This window comes from Sciurus vulgaris (genome assembly GCF_902686455.1).
Source record: "Sciurus vulgaris genome assembly, chromosome: 5".
In the NCBI taxonomy this organism is placed as follows: Eukaryota; Metazoa; Chordata; class Mammalia; order Rodentia; family Sciuridae; genus Sciurus; species Sciurus vulgaris.
This window is the reverse complement of record NC_136465.1, coordinates 126,544,844-126,567,799: the sequence shown is the minus strand read 5'-3', so window position 1 is coordinate 126,567,799 and position 22,956 is coordinate 126,544,844. Positions and strand designations below refer to the sequence as shown.

At 37.4% G+C, this 22,956-nt stretch overlaps 1 protein-coding gene across 2 annotated transcripts in view; it reads left to right on the top strand.

The window, feature by feature from the left end:
• The first annotated feature begins 1,175 nt into the window (after window positions 1-1,175).
• The window catches only part of LOC306660935 (uncharacterized protein C12orf56), a 91,955-nt gene continuing 70,174 nt past the window's right edge, over window positions 1,176-22,956 (top strand). The window contains exon 1 of one of the 2 annotated variants that reach the window (XM_079139682.1): window positions 1,176-4,118. In XM_079139682.1, coding sequence (XP_078995808.1) covers window positions 3,780-4,118 — 339 coding nt within the window. In that variant the 5' untranslated portion in view covers window positions 1,176-3,779. Of the gene's footprint in view, window positions 4,219-22,956 lie in introns of both variants that reach the window. The other variant, XM_079139681.1, reaches the window with a different exon arrangement.

Sequence of the window (22,956 nt, the reverse complement as noted above, 5' to 3'; positions counted from 1 at the left end):
TGGGATGCTAGAACTGTGGACTCATGATTAGGAATTTCTTGTTTCTAGCATACACTTTTTTTCATCTACATTTACTCTTTTTTTGTAAATTTGTTCTCCTACATCATTCTATTAATTACTCCTACAAATTATCCAACCTAGTGACCAGTTTTATTCATTAATTCCTTTCAGCTTTTCTGTTTACTCTTTCCTTTTTGAAACTCTCACCTCTTTTGACTTTTTTTAATTAATTTCTTTTTACTTTTTGACCACTCTTCCTTGTCTTCTTCACCACATCTCTACTTTTGACTGCTTAACATGTCTTCCTCAAGCCCATGTTTTAAGTCATACAATTTTTTGCCTATACTTGCTCTCTCAATAATTATCTCTTTCTAGTTTCAACATTCAATGCTATGATGATGACCTCCAGTTATATTCTTCTTGTTCGAATATTCTGTACTCCCAACTTCCCAGATACCTACCTGTCTCACCAGCACCTCAACTGTAACATGCCTGCAATGGATTAAATGAATACAGACTACAGAACTGTGAGAAATAAATGTTTAAGCTTCCTAATCTATGGCAATTTGTCATAATAGTCTAAACTGACTAAGACAATGTGTAAAACCAAAGTTGTGATCTTCTTCACAAAATATGCCTTCCTCTTGTTCTTGCTTTTTCTCCCAACATCTCAATATTTCCAAACTGGTAGGACCACTTTTGTGCCCTTTATGTTCAATGACTATGTTCTATTGTAGTGTATTGTTTATTACATCTCTCTGTTCTGTTCCATTCCTTACTTTTTTTTTTTTCCCTTCCTCCTCCTCCTCCTCCTCCTCCTCCTTCTTTTTTATTGCTTTGGATTAGAACATCAAAGCTTCTCTAGGACTTTAATGACTACTTGAAATGGCGATTCCTAGGTACTGAGGATGTGGGATGATTTCAGTTTTGGATTTTTAAAAATTCCCAACGGTGACCATGTACTACTTTCAAAATCAGAAAAAAAGGAAGGGTTATATTAATGTACCTCCCTCATGAGGCCTTTCCATATTACTTTAATCAGGCATGTGCTTGTCCATTCTTTGATGTTTGTTTTTTTATTTCATGCTGTCAATTCTTTTTTCTTTCTTTCTTTCTTTTTTCTTTCTTTCTTTTTTTTTTTTTTTTTTTGGCACAGGAGATTGAACTCAGGGGGTGATTAACCACTGAGATACACCTACGGCCCTTTTTATTTTTTGATACTAGTCTCCCTAAATTGCTGAAATGGATATCAAATTTATGATCCCCCTTCATCAGTCTCCCAAATTGTTGGGATTACAGGCATGTGCCACCATACACGGCTTAGTCAATTCTTAAAGACAAGGTGTTCTGATTTTGTTTGTGCATAGTAGTTTCTTACTATATATTTGTGAGATTTTTTAGTTGTACCCCAAATATCATAATTGTGAGCTGATAGCCACTGAATTCTGTGTCAGATTCTCTTGATATGCTTCATTTCAGTGTTTTTTTTTTTCAATGCCAATCTTAACAAAAGCGCATTCATGATAGGCTTCATGGAAGAAGTTGGGAAACAGATCATGTATATTGTCTTTACTGATCCCGGTCCAGTTACTGATTTCTGTTAGAGGAAGTGTGTGTATGGTAGCAGGCAGCCTGAGAGGTAGAATAGAGTACTAGAGCATTATTCAGTAAAAGAAAACATGTTTTAATCCAAACTATTTGCATGTTCTCTTATACTTTATTATAATAACATCTCTCTGTATCATTTGATTACTAATTGTAGACATTTAAATGGACAGTATTCATTACTAAGTATTAATTATTCACTATGAGTTGTGCAAATCAGACACCTTTAAAAATTCAGGTTCTGAATTTTTGGGGATTTGAATTATTGGGGATTTGAATTCAGCTCATCTGAGCTCATCCACAGTTCTATGCTCATAACTACTGTCCTTTCAGATCTCTGGACCCAAGACCATCCTATTCTGAGGAAAGTCAAGGAGAGTGCCTTTGGGGATTAGCTCCAGGGGGCAATGCTCCCCTTCTTTTGGTAGTTTAAATGAGAAACATCTATTAAGTGCTTAATTGCTCTGAATTGGTGCCAAATGCAGGGTTAGTACTCTAACCCAGTTTTCCTGGCTCCAAATACAGTAACCTTTGTTACCTTGGCAACGGTGTAGAACACAGAATACCTGGAAACTATGATACTGTCATCTTTATGTGCCCGAAAATTAAAAATTTAACTGAGGTCACCTTGGTCACCAATCCCTGTGACAAATTCCCTTCTTTGGGTGCTTTATGGTAAGGTGTGTTAAACGTCGTGCCTTTGTCACTATAAGTTTATTCATAATGGCAGCAAATCAGGTATACTGCCTCTTCTGGTCCTAGTTCAGTCACTCTCTTTCTCTTAGTCCTGGGAAGTGGATAGGATGCAAGGAACCTGAAAGAATAGTGACCTGGAGTGAGACTTTTCCCCCTACTTGGGCCTCACTCACTTTCCAACCTCTGTTGGTGTCATTTGCCTCTCAGTTTCTTTCTTGATGGGGAAAGGCGAACAAGTAAAAAAGTAGAGTGGTTTAGGTAATGAAGACTCTTTACTTTAGAGGGACTAGGCATGCAGCTTCCTTTTTCAACAAAGTTTGTAACGGATGGTAGTTCGTCACTGCACCAAGTTAATGGGAGAGTCAATCAGTTTCTAAGAAAACTCCAAATTCAAAGACCATTTAAGATTTTGCCAGCAGGTGGCACTTCTCTCCTGTTCTTACCAAATACAGTCTTTCCAAGGTATGATATCCCCTTTTCTTTGCTGTTATTCAATTCCTCAGAATGATCTTAAGTGTAGCCAGACTCAAGCATTCCTCTTTCTTTTTGGGGGGGCGTAGTCTACAATATCTGTATACACATTGTAATACACTTATACACCCTCTTTCCACAAAGGATTTGAAATTGCTTACAACATACAGTATAAAGTAGAAAAATATGAAGGGGAATATCAATTATCATAAAGAATATCACATTTGATTCAGGGTTCCAGGCAGCTGGAACAATAATATGGTTCATGGTCAGGCCTTTGTGTGAATGGGAAAGGGAAGAGAAAGACTTTTCTAGGTTTTGAAATACAAATGGAAGTGCTCACATAGGGTAAGTTTCTGTTGTGCCCCTTTCATCTCGTTGACCTAATTTTATGTTATTCCTGGCCTATAAAAACCAAACCGTACTTTTATCACTCTGCACCTTCAGGGTTATGTAACCAGCGTTCTTCAATCTGCCAGGTTCAACTTTTCAAGTGCCGAATTCGCCCAGGCTTTCATTTTACACAGATGGTCCTGAGCAGCCAGAACACAACATCCCTTAGGTAGGCTTGGGTGTGCCCAAACCATTTATAAGAATCCCTTCCTGCAGAGAGCTTTTAACTAGATGGAGAAAGAAGACCTGTGTTTACACCCAAGATAAAACTAGAGAGCTATACCAGCTAATGTTATAATCAAATGCTTAATTCGTGTCTTAATAGGGTTCTAAAAAGATAAATCTGCATATTTCATCTTTTTCAAGTTTCTAACAGGAAACCAGATTAAAACTGTTTTCCTCTTATCTAATAAAGTTTGTATGAGACGGTGTGATCCGCGATAGCTAGTGCAGGCGGGAAGGGGGCCGGCCGGAGGGCACGGGAGGGACAGGAGCGCCCCTAAACAGTCTTCTCTTCTCAGCGTGCTCGCCGCGATTAACTGAAGGTGCTGGTCCCCACCTCCTGAAGGACCAGCGCCTTGCCCCGCCCATTGCTGTCTGAGGTTAGCACAAAGATGAGGGGCGGAACCGCGCGGGGGCGGGCTCCCGAGAACCCGACCCGGGAGTGGCTCCAGAAGCCGGGGGCCCTGCTCCCGACGCCCGGGGCGGTGGCCTCAGCGGGGCCAGCTGCTTTGTGTCGCGCGCGGGTTCCACCGTGGGAGGCGCCCGGGGTTCGGGCACTTGGCCCGGCGGCGGCACCACATGGCCAGCCGGGCTCAGTCCGGCTTCCCCGCACGCACGAACAGCCGCCTGGATGCGTTCCTGAGGCGGCATCTGCCACCCCAGGTCTACGATGCCATCCGCGCCTACGAGCCGTGCATCGTGGTGTCAGACTCGGAGAGGCACACCCTCAAGTACGTGGTGCTCAGCGACCGGCTCATCTACTTGACCGAGAACCCGCCCAAATCCATCCGGCGGGTCGTGGCGCTGCGGGACGTCGTGGCCATTGACTTGGTGAGGAGAGCGGGCTTGTAGGCGGGCTCGGAGGCGCAGGGAGACCCCCTTCGTGGGTCCCCATTCCCGCCTCCTGCACGCGGGAAGGAGGAGGAAGACCTTCCCCATCCTGCCCAGGACTCTGCACTCTGCTTTCTGGACCCGCAGCTACACCGGAAAGCTGCGAATGGCGGGATAACTCCGAGTGGAGATGTCTTTCGCATTCTCGAGGTGTTCCCCGCCCCTGTTCCCCACTCCCTTCCGTTGGGCTACAGGTTTGAAAACAGCACCGATCAAAAATGCGCGTTAAAGTCATTCTTTTGTACATTAAACACCTAGTCTGTGCAGGCACCGTGCTAGAACTGGAGAAGGCAAAAACCAAATAGCACCTCTTCCTAGAAGCTGTTGTGAGAGGGACAGAAAGACGACACCAAAGCAAATAAAGCCGTGTGTTAAGGGCTATTATACCTTGTTTACTTTTATTGTCCCCAACTCTTAAATCATGCTAGGTGTACCCCAATAAGTAAGTGAATGAATGAATGATGCATAAATGAAATATGCACAGGATATTTGGCAATCTCAGGCCGGTCTCTGGATCCAAATTGGGCTCAGGGCATGCTGGGAAAAGTTCCTGGAAGGAGTGTCTTCAGAGCTAAGCCCTGAAGGAAATACAATGTGACACAGCCCCTTCTTGTCCCAGTTTTTAGTGTGCTGCTACTGTATTTTTTTCCTTCAGGAACAGATGTATTTTATAAACCAGCAACAGTTGGAAGTATGGTCTTCTGATTACTGTTCTCCCCCAGCCTCCAGTCCCTTTGTCTGAGCTGCTCTTCAGGAGTGTTCTTCCTTTTTCCACTGGGGACAGATGTCTAGTCTCCTTTTACTTTTTCCTTGCCTGAGTCTCTGTGTCCCCAAGGGAAAGGTTGGCAAGGCTCTTGATAGAGCTGTTTTGCTTAGAGAATCATAGCTTGTTTTGAACATGTCTGTAAGAAAATAATAAAATTAAGTAAAAAGATTTTTTTTTTTTTTGAGTAAAGTTGGAAGGAAACTTTGCCCTTTTTCTCACTACCATTATTTTCATTCTCTTGAACTAAATTTTAAAAAAATTAATTTCCTTTACCAGTTTTTGGTACTGGGAATTGAACCCAGGGGTCTTCTATTGCTGAGTTACCTCCCTTTTTTATTTTGAGACAGGGTTTTACTAAGATTCTTAGGTTGTTCTTGCCTTGAATTTTGCAATCCTGTCTCAGCTTCTTGAGTAACTGGAATTACTCTTTTTTTTTTTTTTTTTTTTCAGTGCTGGAATCAAATCTAAGTTCTTGTACTACGCAAGTACTCTACCACTGAGCTACATTTCCAACCCTTCCAAATGTTTTAGAAACTTTTTAAAGCCTGGCTTTTTCTAGTGTTATCAGTGTAAGCATTTATCATTTTGACAAAAAAAAAAAAAAATTACTTACTTTAGGATATTGTTATTATCCCCAAGAGAGATAATCTATGCATTTCAAGAGTTGTTATTTTTATTTCTTTTTAAATTTTCAGAAACTTGAAAATACTGTGAATCTCCTTAGGCCCAGAGCCAAGACTCCTCTAAAAAGGCATATCATATTTGGTTATGCTTTAATGTATAAGGTTTACCTTTTATGGATGTAGAATATGCAATATCTCTAGATGTGCTGAAGAAATCTAAGATTTCAGCATTAATGATACTTTGGATGTCCATCTTGCACAATATAGTTAACTTTGGAAGTTGTGGTAAGCATAATAATTAGTCCAAAAAGATAACCACATCCTAAGTCCCTGGAACCTGTGAACATGTTATTGTAACATGACAAAGGGGAATTAATGTTGCTAATCCATTGACTTTAAAATGGGACATTTATTTAAATTTTTGTGATGGGCCCAATGTAAAAAGTGGAAGAGGGAGGCAGAAGAGCCCATGGCAGAGTGATGGGACAAGAGAAGACTAGACTGAAGGAAGAAGGAGGCCTTGGAACATAGCAGCCTATAGAAGCTGGAAAGGCAATGAAACAGGCTTTCCCATAGAGTCCCCAGAAGACATGCTGTCCCAGCAACACCTTTATTTTAAACCCAATGAGACCCATTTTTGCTTTTTTGTTTTGTTTTGCTGTGTTTTGTTTTTCAGTTCTGTAGATTGAAAAGGGTAGGCAAGTTGGCTATCACTAAGCTACACCTGGGCCTAAGACTGAATTTTGGATTTCTGAGCTCCAGAACTGTGAAGGAACCACTAAAGTAGTTACAATAGCCATAGATAGGAAGCTAATATAGAAGTATTTCCTATTGCAGTGCTTAAAATGGGTAATCTTTTAAACATTGTTTCAGTGAGAAATGAATATAATTATGCCAAGATCAAGTGCCTTAATACTTGATCTGAGTTTTTATAAAATAGTTCAATGATTGTTATTGTTTAGTACTGTATTAAATTTCATAGGTTGTGTGAAAGGTGGAGTCATAGAATTGCTTTTCTTAGTACTAATTAATAGTCACAGACATAATAATTAGTCTGTGAACACTGAATCCTAATACCACAATGTGCAGAATTTTCCTGATTTCTGTGTCATATCACACATAGTCATCCTATCCATGCTAACTTGCTCACTCAAGGTACCTTATGTCAGTGCCAGGCAACTTCGTTTTTGAACAGATTCCTCCTTCCTTGAAAGATAAACTATTTAATTTCCTTTCCACACCCCTTTTCTCTCTGTATCTCTGTGTGTTTCTAAACCAGGGTTCCATCCTCTTTCCAAGGCCATTTCTTAAACATCCTCTTTCTAATACCAAATCTTTAATCATCCTTTTCCATTCTCTATGGTTTTCTCATTTTACTCTACAAGTTTGTCTTGTTATTTAACTTTCAGTTGTCTCAGGTTCACGTTCTGTCTTTGTTCTTACTATCACATGGTTGCTGAACTTCAGTAATTCCTGAGTAAACCGGTCTTTCATGCTTCTGGACTCCAGCCCTTCTTGTTTGATGTTGGGCCAGATAACTCTATTTAGTGCTTGTCTTATGTCATGGTTACACTTTAGGAAAAAACCTGCAAATATGAAGATAAAATTCCAGTCTCTCTTCTGAGGGAGTGGAAGTTGAAGTAACAGAAAAAGTTTCACCAGAAGTCTACACATGGTTTGGAGAGGTTACAAATTTGGAGAGGGTGCGATTTCCCTTTTAGTAAATCTAAGGTTGAAGTAGATTTGGAGATCTCAGTAAGTATTTGATATTGTTATTCTCCTCAAAGAAAGTTTCCTAGGTTGCTTGGCAAAGCTTTTATGAAATGCCAACATTTACTTTAAGTTAATTTTGAAAGAATTCTCTATAGAGTTTTGTTCTTGTATGCATCAAAATACTGTGTCCTTCTGAGATTAGATGCATCTTTAAAATATGAGAACAAATACCAGAACAGTTTCTGAGTTTCATATGTATTCATTCTCCTTCAGAGCCCTCCCATCACCTACAGGAAAAGAAAAATTTATCAACTCCAACAGCCCTTGCTTCTGTTTCTCGTTTCACACTCTCCCAGAAGTCCAGACTTCATGAAACTTCTTGGACAGGGAACAAATGCACCTGTTACGTGCTGGTTTGTTGCCAGGCACATTTCTTCCTACTTCAAGTTGGTTGAGATCATCACATTAATAATCAATTGTGTCATCCATAGTGATTCTGTAGCATTAATATATTCATTAAGGTTTTGAATACCTACTTTATGCTTCTCTTCTAAGGAAGGAGATGGTTACTTGAACATAGTAGTTCAAAAAGTAGCATCTCCCCTGGAGGTATTGCTAGTTTGCTACGAGACCATGAAGTAGTATTCTTAGACTTTGTTTAGGGAGAAGGAAGGTGAGGTGAAGGCAAGGAATTAAGAAAGAAGAACAGTATAAGATGTCTAATAAGCAGTCTGACTCCTGCCTGGCTTCAGAAGTTGGTCTGCCAATCCCTGGGAGAAACTACTTGACCTCTCTGAGTTTCAGTCCCTTCTCTGAAATGAAGAAAATAATAGTAACTACCTTTTATAGTTGTGAGGATCAGATGAGATCATTCCTGTGATGCATTTGGCACAGTGAATAGGTCAGAACAAGCAGTCAATGCTAGTTGTTATTACTTTGTAGAAGTAAGAAGAACTCTTAAAAAATGGATGCTAATTTTCCAGGCATGCATGTGAATCTTTGTCTGCTATAGCCTTTAATTCATTCCTTTATAATTTCTTGGGCTCATTCTGCTCCTACATAATATGTTATTTCTTTGTAACCCAGGCTTGAGATGATATATATTTTTAGTTGGATGGATAAATGTATAATGAGGGCCAGTTCATATTTGGTTCATTTATAGTTGTGGGATTTTTTAAAAATTATTTTTTCACATTTTATCATCACATTTATCTATAGAATGGAAGGGAGTACGGAAGTGTCCATAACATGGAAAAATATTGTAGTCTTTTCTCTTACAAACTGCAAAATGAAATTAAAACAACAACAACAACAACAACACACACACACACACACACACACACACACACACACACACACACTCCACAGCCATCAGATTGGCAAAATTGTTACCTTTTGTTTGTTAAGACATGGAGAATCAGGAACTCCCCTGCATTGCCAGTAGGACTTGGCAATATCTAATAAAATTGTAGACTACTTACTCACTAATTCCATTCTTAGTATATGCCTAAAATGTGTATAATCTTGAAATATTGTGTTCAAGAATAATTATAAAAGCAATATTTGAAATAGAAACAACTTAAATATCAATAGTAGATGGTTAAATAAATAATATTCAGTAATGAAAAGAGTGAATTAGATTCAATATAATTTATCTCAATAACATAATGCTGAATAGAAAAAAATTTTCAGGAAGCTACATGTAGTAGTATGCTATTGATACAAAGATAGGCCAAGATGATATATGGCTGAGGTATACATACATATTTAGTAACAGTAGGAAAACATTAATGGGAATTATAAGCACTGAGAAGAGTGGTTACCCCTGGGGAGAGAAGTTAAAGTCAGAAAAGGGAGTATAAGCAGCTAACTTTAAAAAAAAATATTGAAGCACATATGGCAAAATATTTGCTGGGTTGATATGCGGAAGTGTTCATTACATTCTCCATACTATTTTTCATGTTTAGATTTTTAAAATGTCATATTCTCTTTGTCCTCAAGAAAGTTTCATTTGCAATTCATGTTTGATAACAGAAACACTTAAAAATTAGATCTGAGTCCCCCAGTCTCAATTATCAGTGGTAATGGAGGTAAGAATGAATGAAACTAAGATTCATAGAGGATGGAATTAGAAAACAAATTCTACCTGTAGCTAACTACTTTCGCCAGGGCTTATTTAGCATGGATTTATTTAGGCTCATGCTCTCAGGCTTGCTAAAATCTTCTAATCAAGCCTGTAAGATGTTAATAAATGAAGGAATGACCAAATTAGAGAAGGACAGCCCAAAGAAAAAAGGGCAAAGGAAATGAACCAGTGCTAAAGTGAATAAATTATCCTCAGAAATGGAAATGAGTTTTACAGTTAAATAATGGAACTAGGTAGAGCTACTGAGGAAATGGAGTCCCCCCCCCCCCCCGCCCCCCGTGTAGTATGTAAACTGATCATATGATACCCTTAACTCTTCAACAGGTTCTCATTATCCTTAGGATTAAAATCCAAATGTCTTAACAGAAAAACATTTCAGTTCTAAACATGAAGAACCTTAGAAGGTTCTTGCTCAAAGCATATCCTTGCTCTTTGCTCATTTCCCCTTTGCATTTCTTTTTTTTTTTTTTTTTTTCCCTTTGCATTTCAATCACAGAAAGAACTCTCAGTGATTGGGACTGTAGCTAAGCTGCAGAGTGTGTGTCTCACACACAGGAGGCCCCGCGGTTCTAAGAAAGAGGAAAAAAATTTTTTTTTAAATAAAGAAAGTACACTCAGTTCTCTCTTCTCTGGCTGTGCCAGGTCATTTACCCTGGGCCTTTGCAAAGACTGTTCCTGCTACCGGAACCTCCCCTTTTCTTCTTAGCTCCTGTTTTTAAATACCCTGACCCTCCCAGACACACCCACGCTCCAAACTAGGCCAGGGTCCCAATACTTCTCCCATGGCACCATGTGCCATGCCATGTTCCTGGTGCTTATCATACTTATTCTTTCCTGTAACTGTGTTGTTGACTCTTCTACCTCCCACCAACTTGTAAACTGTTGAGGATTTGAAACGATTATCTACATGTAGCACAGGACCCAGCACATAGGAGACACTTAAAAATTGCATAATAAAGGAACATGGTTCGTCATATTAGCACATGTCCATGGGCAGCTTTTTGTTAAATAAGTTAAATAATTACAATTAATAATTATTGAGCACCTCCAATGCACTGGACACTGCTATAAACTCTTTACATATGTTAATTTTATTTCAACTAAAAAAAATTTAAAAAAAAATTAAAAAGTGGGTTTCTTTTGTGCTGCAGCAGAAGCTTGTATATGCTTCTCTTTTAGAACCAAAAGTATTGTGATGTTCCATTGGAGTATCAGAGGCCCTTCAGCCTTATCCAGCTGAGTGTTCTCACAGTGTAACACATCTCAAAACATATAGGTGGCATGTGCCAGCATCTGATGGAGGGATAGACTGTTGAAACTGAAAATACATATTACTAAAATGCCCATTATTACCTCTTCTAAAAGGTAGATGGTTTCAGTTCTTATTTTATGTTATATTCTCTCCCAAAACCTCTAGTCCTTTTTATATTTGATTTTATTTTTGACTATAATGGGGATTGAACTCAGGGGTGATCTAACACTAGACTACATCCCCAGCTCCTTTCTAAAAATTTTTATTTTGACACAGGGTCTTGATTAGTTGCAGAGGTTGGTCTTGAACTTGTGACCCTCCTGCCTCAGCCTCCTGAATCTCTGGGATTACAGGTGTGGTGTGGGCCACTGTCTCTGGCACCAAACCTCCAGTCTCAAAGTCTCATGTTAGATTTCACATACTGAGTCATCCTAGCCTAGGTGGCTATATTTTCTCCAGATCTTACCCTTCCCTGAAACTGAACTTTTTTCTCCTGCAATTTTTTAATTTCTATTTCAGCAACTTTACATATATTATTTTCCTGGAAAGACATTTATTCTAGGGGTCAGCAAACTTCTTCCTGTAAAAGATCAGAGAAAAATACTTCGGATTCTGTGTAGTCTCTAGCCCATCTCCTCCTTGTCCTTCTCCTTATCCTCATTTTTCTTCCTTTCCTCCCCCCTCTCCATATTTTCCTCTTCTTCCCCCTCCTCCTCCTCTTTCCTTTAAAAATGTGAAAAACATCCTTAGTTTGAATGGAAATAGGTCATAGGGCTTGCCATAGGAGTGCCTGGCTTCTTCTCTACTCCCTTCCTTATTCAAATCCTGTACATTTGCTGGGCTAAGCTTATGTCATTCTTTCTCCAAACAGCTTTTCTTGACTGATCCCAAGAGTACAGGTCATTTGGTCTGTTCTATTCTTTCTTTTGTATCTTCAGTTCCTAGAACATTGGCTATAACAAAAGAGATGGTCAATGCATATTTTTTAAGTATTCATCATAATCCAACACTTATATTTCTGAATGTATTTATTATATTTCTGAATGTATTATCTGCAATATACATTTTTATTCAGCTTTTGCTTTTGGTCAAGTTACTTAACCTCCTTGCTAAATTTCATGTGGAGGATTAAATTAATGAATTTAACAGTCAAAATAGTGATTGATACATGGTAAGAGCTACATATGTACGTTATTATTAATAGCCTTTATTCACATATATTAAGTTAATTAAGGCTCACAACGAATCTGCAAGATAGATACTATTATTCCCTCTGCAAATTAGGGCTCTTGGCTTTGGAAAATTTAGCAAAGGTGGAAAGAAAATAACTTGTTTTGGCACTATGTATCCGTTTATTTTATAAAATACAATATCTTGTTTGTTCTTTCTGAAAATTCTGCCCATTAGGTGTATCAAGTTCAATGTGTTAAAACATTGAATTCCTGATTTCTACCCCCAAATCTATTCCTCCCTTAGTTTTCCCTAATTCAGGGAATGACACCATCTCTCATTATCTTTGGTTCTTTCATTCCTTAATCCAACTCATTAGTATATTCTCTTGATTTGTCTTTCAAAGTTTGTCCATCTATAACCATTTTTACCCTATTTTCCAGTGCCACCTATTCATTTCTTTATCTAGACTACTGAAATTGCTTCTAAACTGATTCTTCTCCACACAGAAGTTGCAGTGATCTTTTCAACATAAATCATAAATTATCACTCTTCTGATTCAGAATATCCATGAGCTTCTAAATTCTTGTTGCCCACAAGAGCCTCCATGATTGAACACTTCTATCTCTCTGATTCATTTCTTAACATTTTGTGGAGCTCTTTATCTTTTCTTTTATGTCCCAGGCCTTTGCACTTACCATTCTATCGGTAACACTGTCCTTCCAAACCCTCCCTAGGGTTGATTCCTTCCTGGCAGTCATGTTTCAGCCTAAATTCAGCATGACCTCTACAGGGATACCTACCTCCACACCTGCCCAAATTAAAAGGATCAGTCCAAACTGGGGTGTAGCCCAGTGGTAGAGTGTGTGCTTAGTATGTGTGAAGGCCTGTGTTCAATTTCCAGCACCACAAGCACAAACAAACAAAAACAAATCATTTCCCTAGCTGTTGTAAGTGTGTACAATGGTACCATTACACTTAATGTGTCTGTTTCAAAGCATTTATCACTCTCAATCTTCTATAAGATCTTACGTTCAATGATTTGTTAATATCAATATCTCATAGTAAACATAGATTCCATGGTATCAGGACCTTGTTTGTCTTTTTTTATCCCTGTCTTATTACATTACATTCCCTGACACATAGTAGATGGTCAATAACAATTTTCATTTGGAAGAATGAATGAATGAATGCTCAAATCCATCACACAATTTGCCTCCTTTTTCTTTACTTCCAGGTGTTGAGGAACCCCAAGAATGATCACTTTTCACACCAGCCAGGGTTACCTAGTGGCGTTACAAATCTCTCAGGTCATGTGATGCTCATTTTCAGTGCTCTTCCTTTGTTCTTTATGAGATGATCCCTGTGTTGTTTTGCTGCATCATGCATTTGAAAAGGTAGTTAAGAGTTGTGTAAATGAGACAATGTTGTGGATTCTTCTCCAGCTTTTTTCCACTATTTTGACTCCTTTATACCATTTCAAAGCTGTCATTGTGGGAGGCAGAGGGAAAAGGTGAACTTAATTTGGCTTTTTCCTAATAGTTTGTTTGGACAAAATATCTTGAATATTGTATACACATCTTAAGAGCTTCCATGAAGGCAGCAATATTGTCAGCTTGATTCCCTGCTATGTGAATGTAGTGAGTGTAATGATAATAACTGGCTAAGATAGTTCAGGTTAAGCTGCATTGACAGCGCCACAGTCTCAGTGCTTTAACATAACAAAGTTTATGTCTCATTCAAGCCACTTGTCCATGGTGGACTAGCAAGGGGCTCTGTTTATTTTAGTTAAGAGATATGTGACAGTCACTCATCTTAGTATCAGAGGCTCCATTTCAACACATGCTTGCTTGAGTACCATGGCAGGGGAATACTAACTTGGCAGGTTATGTACTGGTTTTTAAGCTTCTACCTATCAGTGACACATGACATTTCTCAAATTTCATTAGCCAGAGACAGACACATAGCTATGCCTAATTTAAAAGAGGCTAGGAAATTAGGATCCTTTCATGTGTATATTCCATGTGTCTGGAAGAAAGAACAGGAATGTTTGTGAACAAATCTAGTGCCAACCTCAAATTGCTGACAATTGAGTTCTTACTATACCCCATTTAGGTGGTGTTTGAAGTACTTAACTTGGAACTTTCTCTTATCAGCCCCAGTTAATATTGTTGCCTCAGTTTTACAGAGAGTTTAAGCACTTTGCCTAAGGTCATTCACTAAGTGGCAGAACCAGAAGTGAACTAGACAATCTGACTCCAGGGCCAGTGCTCTTAATCTCTAGGTTACAGCTGCCTTGGTACATAGTTGGCTATAAAAAATTATTTTTGATTAAATGAATCCCCATAAGACTCTAAGCTATTTGAAAACAAAAACCCATCTTTTATTTTGTACATTTCAATTTGGTGTTTTTTAGTGGAAGCTCAAAAACCTAGAATGAATTAATTGACTACCTGCAAGTTTAGGGGTATTTTCTCCTCTGAAATTAAAAGCTATGTAAAAATTTGAGTCAAGGCTATTAAATCAAGTTGAAGGGATAAGGTAAATATGGATTTGTCCACAAAATGTTGGAAACCAAGAAATAAGGGGTGTCCCCTTATATTTTGAAAGTGTATTTTAAGTAAAAAAAAAATTCACAAATATAAATATGGTAAAAAAATGATGTAGATATATGATGTTCTTAGAAATTTAGTCAAAATGTTAAGACTATATTCAGATAAAAATCACACACATTTTCATATACATGTATATTATAATGTATATGACAATAACCAAACATAACAAAAGATACATTTTTGTCCCCAAATGCCCCTTGTCATCAGAGACAAATACTGGACTGAGTGGACCATAAATAAGACTCAGTAGTTCATTACTGAGGATTTTTTCTTTTCTTTTCTTTTGTTGTAGTGCTGGGGATTGAACTCAGGGCCTCACACATGATACCAGGCCAGTGTTCTACCATGATCTACATTCCTAGCCTACTGGGGTTCTTATGAATAATCAGTGTTCATTAGTAATAACAGATATTGATTGGGCATAAACTATTTATCAGTCTTCTGCAAAACCCTTTAAATGGAATATTTCTTTTAATCTTATTAACTTTATAAGGAAGGCAGTATTATCTGTCTTTTACAGATAATACAGATGAGGAACCTGAGGCAGAGAAAGAGTAAATATTTACATGAGATCACATTGGAAAACAAACTGGAATGTAAACCCAGGTCTGTGTGATCTCAGAGTCAGCATTCCTTAATCATAACTATGCACATAGCAACAACTGACCTTCTGCAAAATTATGTTATATCTGTAGAAGGTTTTAGGTTTTGCAATAAGGACAACATAGTTATCTTAGTATGCAAATAATGTGGTTTCTGGGCATGGGTTGCCAAGGAAGGAAGGGATGAAGTTATGAACAAAATGCCTTTTTCATTTCCCCACACCATAGCTCTTTTTGTCCTTCAAAGCCAAGACCACTCTTTGCTATTACTGATGAAGCTCAAGGATAGGCATGGCTGAAAGATCCAGGTGAGATGTAGCACCCTTTTTACAGAACCAAGACTTGAAATCTATCTTTTAGTCTTTCTCAGTTGTTACTCTTAGCCCCGAGGCAATGATTTTTCAAATCTAACATTGAAATAGTCTAGGGAGTCTTTACTATTTTGATGGGGTACTGCCCAATTCTTAAAACTGGCAATTACTTTTAGAATAAGTGGTTGGGTCATTTCATGCCAGAAATATTCATAGATTCTATAAACAGCTTATCTGCTCACACTTCCTTAGGGATCAATACACTAAAGTCCAGGTGGAATATAATGGGGGAAAAAAACTGGTGGAGACTACAGTGAGGTTTTAAATTGTGATAATTGGAGGATTTGCTAAGTTCCAAATGTAAAAGTAGCTTCTACTTACGACTAAACTTATGTACAATGTGACATAAATAATTGCTAATGTGTTAGTCAGCTTTTTGTCACTGTGACCAAAATCCCTAACAAGAACAACTTAGAGGAGGAAAAGTTTATTTTAGGCTCATGGTTTCAGGAGTTTAGTTCATGGTTGGACAGCTCCATTGCTCTAGACCCAAGGTGAAGTAGAACAACATGGTGGAAGGATATGGCAGAGGAGGCTGCCATGATAGCCAGGAAGCAGAAAGAGAGAGAGAGAGAGAGGGAGAGGGAGAGGGAGAGGGAGAGAGAGAGAGAGAGAGAGAGAGAGAGAGAGAGAGAGAGAGAAAGAGGAGAAAGAGAGAGAGAGAGAGAGAGAGAGAGAGAGAAAGAGGAGAAGAGAGAGAGAGAGAGAGAGAGAGAGAGAGAGAGAGAGAGAGAGAGAGAGAGAGAGAGAGAGAGGACTACCAGCTAGGAATGAAATATAATCCTCCATGGCATGCCCCAGGAACCTACTTCCTCTAGCCATTTCTCACCTGCCTATAGTTTCTATCTAGTAATCCATAGTAATCCATTTGATCTAGTCCATAAAATGGATTAATCCACTGGTTAGGATACAGTTCTCATAATCTAATCATTTCCCTCTGAACATTCTTGCATTAACCCATGAACTTTTGGGGGATATCTAATATCAAAACTCTAACAGTTAATGTGGCTTAATTTGAGGAAAATTCTCTCAAAATGTCTCCAGATATTGGCACTTTATCAATATAGTCAATCCTTTGGGCTTGCCATTGGCCCTCTTTTATATTCTCTCTGAAATACTCTTAGAACTAGTAACAAATGGAATGATAATTAATTAATTACTTGCTTTCCTTCTTTTATTGGAAACTGGAGAGTTAAAACTTACTGAGCATAGAAGATATTAAATCTGAAAAGGACCATGAAAGTTGAAAGATGTCAAACAATTTATCTCTTGCTAGGCCTGCCTTGTACTACTTAATATCTCATTAAGTATACTGATCTCCAAACGGCAGCCTGTTGATCTATATAGACCTTTCTCTATATGTTATGCCTCTGCTGAGTGGATATTATACTTTGTATGGGGCATTCCACTAAAGTTATGAATCATCAGGAACTTAAAATGCATAAATGAATTAAAAATGTACTTCTTTCAAACATCTCATAATTTAGGAAGGGAGTTAAGCAGGTGAGAAAGAAGAAAAATAGTTATAAGCTAAAATCATAGTGAAATCTAAAAACAGATACAATAAATAGAATCTGGTAGGAACTCAGAAAAAGGTGTGACAAAGGGAAAACATAAGTAAAATTTCTTTTTTTCCTTTACATATTTGTTTATTTGGCACTGGGGTTGAACCCAGTGGTGCTTTACCTTTGAGCCACATCCCCAGGCCTTTTTAGTTTTTATCTTGAGAAAGGATCCTGCTAAGTTGCTGAGGTTCTCACAAAGCTGATGAGACTGAATTTCAACTTGCAATTCTCCTACCTCAGTCTCCCAGGTTGTTGGGATTACAGGCATGCACACTGCACCTGGCTACAAGTGACGTTTCATCAAAGAAGTAAAAAGATTGGTCTTAAAGGATGAAGAGAATTTTCTAGGCAGAGAAAAAAGAGCCAAGAGTATACCAAAAGGAGGGAATAGCATGAACTTGACTGACTCTCTACAATGTGCCTAAACCCAAATCAACAGAACTGAGTAAAGTTCTGCTTTAGTGAAGGCCATATAGCCTTTCTGTTTCAGGATGTATTTTAGTTTTTTTTTTTTTTTTTTTTTTTAGACTGGGGTCTAATCAGGAAGCACACAATGCATGCATATGATTTTCATATCCATCTTTTATTAACTTTTATGAATGGATAACCAATCCTCTACCTGAGTTTCCCTCTAGAGGATTATTTTTAAAAAGTTCTAAAATATTTTATGTCATCTATAGATTCTCTTCAGTATATATCTTTGAGAAATAAGGACAATTTAAAAATAATAATCATAATGCCAATGTCACATCTAAAATATTAATAATTGCTTATTAACAACATTAAATAGCCAGTTGGTTCAAACTTCCCCACTTGCTCAGAAATGTCTTTTATAAGTGGGTTTGTTCAATTGAAGATCAAAATAATGCCCACACTTTGTGCTTGGTATGATTTGTCCCCGAAATCCCATTTAATCTATGACAATTCCAAACCCCCCTACCCCCACTGTTATATGCTAGACAAACCAGGTTGCTTGGCTTGGAAAAATTTCCACATTCTGAGTCTGCCTGATTACGTCTCAGTCCTTTTGTCTTTCTTTTTATAATGCAGGGGATTAAATTCAGAACCTTGTGCTCTGTTGAGTCCTTTAACATGTTTGTCCATCCTATTTCTACAAATTAGGATGGTAGGAAGCAGATTTGATTTTGGGGGCAGGGAAAAAATGCTCAGTTGATCCTGTGTCTTTTCTATTTCATTCCATGGTACCGTCTTTTATTTATTTATTTTTGTAGTGCTGGGGATTGAACCCCAGGCCTTACTCATGCTAGGCAAGCACTATACCACTGAGCTACATCCTCCACCCTCACATACTATCTTTGCCTCTCTTTTTGTTATGATCAGATTGACTTGTGTGATGTATCACTTAGTTCTCTCTCTCTCTCTCACTGGAGATTGAACCCAGAGGCACTGTACCACTGAACTATATCCAGCTCTTTTTTGTTCTTTATTTTTGTTTGTTTCTGAGACAGGGTCTCACTAAATTGCCTAGGTTTGTGATCCTCCTTCCTCAGCATCCCAAGTAGGTGGGATTACAGTTGTGCACCACCATGCCCAGCTGATCTCAAACTAAAACTGTCACCTCTCTATACCTCCTTCTATTTTATATGATTTGTTTGTAAGAGATAGTCCAGATTTTTGTAGAATGTCTTTTTTTTTTTTTTTGACACCAGGGATTGAACCTAGGGTCAGTTAACCACTGAGCTACATCTCCAGCTTTTTTTATTTTTTATTTTGAGACAGGGTCTCACTAAGTTGCTTAGGGCTTCATTAAGTTGTTGAGGCTGGCTTTGAGCTTGGAATCCTACCTCAGCCTCACAAACCACTAGGATTTACAGGCATGCAGCACAGTGCCCAGCTAGAAGTCTTTTATTGTGGTTTCTATCTTAAATGTCCCCAAAAGACCCATTTGCTGAAGCTTTGGGCCCCAGTTGATGGTGGTAGAACTTTTAGGAGGTGGGGCATAATGGATGGAAGTTAGGTTATTGGAGGCATGCCCTTGAAGGAGATGTTGGGACCCCTAACCCTTCCAATTTCTCTTTTGGCTTCCTGGCTGCCATTAAGTGAACAGGTTTCCTCTTCCATACACTTTCAGCATAATGTACTACCTTGCCACAGACCAATAAATGGGGCAAAGCAACCATAGACTGAAACCTCTGAAATTGTGAGCCAAAATGAAACTTTCCTCCTTTTAAGTTGATTTTCTCAAGTATTTTGTCCCAGCAATGCAAAGCTGACTAACATGTCTTTCCTTCTGTTTTACTTGAGAACACATTTTAATCTAATATTCCCATAACAAAGTTCTACTGCATTATTTGACATCTTTGCATAAACATAGACGCTGTTAATGTTAAAAATTCAAACATACAGACACACCCACACACACAACCTTCTCTTGCAAATGTGGAATAGGTCAGATAGTAAAGAAAGGATCAGAGCAATTCTAATAATAATCTTTCAATTTGCTTTCAAGCAATTCTAAAATCAATCTCTCATGTTTTCTAAATTGGAAAAGGATTAACACCATGAAAGTTAGGTTTCATCATGTCTTAATGCCTCATTTAGAATTTTTATTTGAACAAGGAAAGTAATCATTGTACTCAGGTACTTTGTTATATTTATGACTCAAACTACAGTACCTTTTATTCCTTTTTCTGTGTTTCTGGATTTAGTTTGCAAGTATTTTGTGCATGAATTTTGCATCTATATTCTCAAGAAATATTGGTCTATAGTTTCCTTTTCTTCTGATATTATTGTCTGATTTTCTCTAGTCAGAATGAGTTGGGAATTGTTTCCTTCCCTTCTACTTTTTGGAAGAGTATTTGAAGGATTCATGTTAATTCTTCTTTAAAAATTTAATAGAACTTGGGGTCTGGGGGCTTTTAGCTCAGTGGTGAAATGCAAGGCTCCAGGTTTGGTCCCCAGCACCCCCAAAATGACTTCAGTAGCATTTACTTGTGAAGCTATCTAGTCCTATGCCTTTCCTTGTGGGAAATTGTTTTGGTTATTAATTCAATCTCTGTAGTTGGTATAGGCTATTTATATTTTATGTTTATTTTGAGTCAGTTTTGATGTTTGTGGTTTTTAAGAATTTGTCCAGTGTATTCAGGCAATTTAGCTTGTAGGTATACAATTGTTCATAGTATTCCCTTATACTTCTTTTTATTTCTGTAAGGTAGTAATGTCTCTTTTCTCATTCCTGATTTTAGTAATTTGAGTCTTTTTATTTTTGGGGGGAGTCTTTTTTTTTTTTTTTTTTTTGCGGTACTGGGGATTGAACTCAGGGCCTTGTGCTTGCCAGGCAAGCACTCTACCAGCTGAGCTATCTCCCCAGCCCTGGGGGGTGGGGGGGGGGGGGGTCTTGTTAAAGGTTTGTCAATTATATTGATCTTTTTAAAGAAGGGAATTTTGGTTTTGTTTTTCTACTCACAGCCTTTATTTGGGGTATTTAAGTTTCCAACTGTTATAGTTGAATTGTCTGTTTCTCCCTTCAGTTCTGTCAGTTTTCACTTAATGTACTTTTGGGTTCTGTTTTTAGGTGAATATACAGTTAGAATTGCTAATACTTCTTGATGGATTGACCCTTTACCATTACAAAAGTCCTTCTATGTTTCTAGTAAACTTTTCGTATTAAAATCTATTTTTTTTTTGATGGATCTATAGCATAAGCAATTTATTTTAATTATGGAAAGACAATTCAATCAGGAATATAAATTAAGCCCAAAAGGTATTTAATCAATAAATCTCATTAATTATGGGAAAGAAAATACACAACATAAACATTTATTTTACCAAAATATATGACTGAATCCCTGAGATGTGTAGCCTCATTGATAAAACTATTTTATTTATTTATTTATTTTTATTTATTTATTTTTTTTTATTGTAAACAAATGGGATACATGTTGTTTCTCTGTTTGTACATGGCATAAAGGCATACCATTTGTGTAATCATAAATTTACATAGAGTAATGTTGTTTGATTCATTCTGTTATTTTTTCCCTTCCCCCCACCCCTAAAATCTATTTTTGACTGGGATTGTGGCTCAGTGGTAGAGCACTCACCTGGCATGTGTAAAGCACTGGGTTTGATCTTCAGCACCACATAAAACTAAATAAATAAAATAAAGGTATAAAAAATCTATTTTGTCTCATAGTAATGTAGTGACTTCAGCTCTTACAGTTCAAGCTGTTTGCTTGATATATCTCTTCCACACGTTTACTTTCAACCTATTTATATCTTTTAATCTAAAATGTGTCTCTCATAGACAGTATATAATTAAGTCATGTTTTAAAAAATCATTCTATTAATCTTTGACTTTTTTTTTTTTTTTTTTTTTTTGGTGATGGGGTTCAAACACAGGGCCTCACGCATGCTATACTGAGTTATTTATTTATTTTGCAGTACTAGGGATGGAACCCAGGAGCACTACCACTGAGCTACACATCCTTGGCCCTTTTTAATTTTTAATTTTGAAACAGTCTCACTAAGTTGCAGGGCCATGAACTTGCAATCCTCTTGCTTCATCCTCCCTAGCAGTGGGTCCTTTTAATTTAGCCAAAGGACCCCTTTTAGTATTTCTTATAGGTTTACTAAGCAAAGTATGAATTCTTTGGAATATCTTTAAGCAACATCCTTAATGAAATATGTAGAAAATTACGTATTTACGTAGATACACCCTACTCCCATAAATAAGGCTTTGCAGATGCTTTCTTCTCTCTCACGGACAAAATTCCCACCTCCGAATATTGGTTACTTTCATAAATCTGGCTTTGGAGACAGACTGCTTTGTGTTGTCATTCTAATGTTTCCATTTACTAGTTTTGTGAACTGACTCCCTTTAAACCTTAGTTTCCTCATTTGTGAAATGGTGTTAATAACTACATTATAGGCTTGCAGTGAGGATTTTTTAAGATCATCTATGTGTTGTGTTCCATAAACTGCACAGTTATTTATTCAAATTATTATACTTTGTCTCCCAACAAAACTTCTAATAAGCAACCTGATTCAGAAATATTTACATATTTATTTGTATTTGTTCTTTAAAGTATACTTTTCCTCAGATTAGTACTGAATACACTTGAAATCACAGCTAGTTAGATTAAGATTCTAAGGTACAGTTGTATAGAATCTAGAAGAATTAGAGAATAAACTCTAAAAGAGAAAGCTGTAAAGGAAGCACAACAAAATAGAAATGAATATTTATCTGATTTCAGGGTGTAGAAGGCATTTCTAGGCATCAATCAAAAGAAGAAATAAGAGGAAAAATTGACAGATATCCCACACAAAAATTTAAACTTTCTATATTTTTCAAATACAACAACATTTATACAAATTACAGCATTGTAAAACAGCTCAAAGACAATGAAAAGCACAGATGATCTGGATGAATGAGTTAAACAAGATACCAACTTCTCCCCTCTGCATTCAGTCTTTCACAAATTTTCCTCAAAGTTTCTCCAGTTGCACCATCATCATAATTTCAAAGAAAAGATGATTCTTATTCACAAAATAAGGGTTTCTTAAGTTGGCCTAATTGTTTACATAGGTACAGCAAGTGTTAATTTACCATATTAGCATCTTTAAATATATTTTGCAAATCTATAGTATTAGACAACTATTTCAGACTAAATTTAGCTTCTAAATTTTCACAGTGGATATCAGGTTAACCCTTCAAAAGCCTCTACTATTTGCCATCCCAAGGCTGGAAAACCAAGCCAAAGAAACTCCACAAGATTTCTCCAGCAGTACTCATAAATTTGAGTGAATTTTGAGGTCCCAAAAGTTTCTTCTTGAGGTCCTGAAAATTTTTCACTTTGTAAGGCTGGGACTCTTTAAGCAAATATTAGGCCAATTTT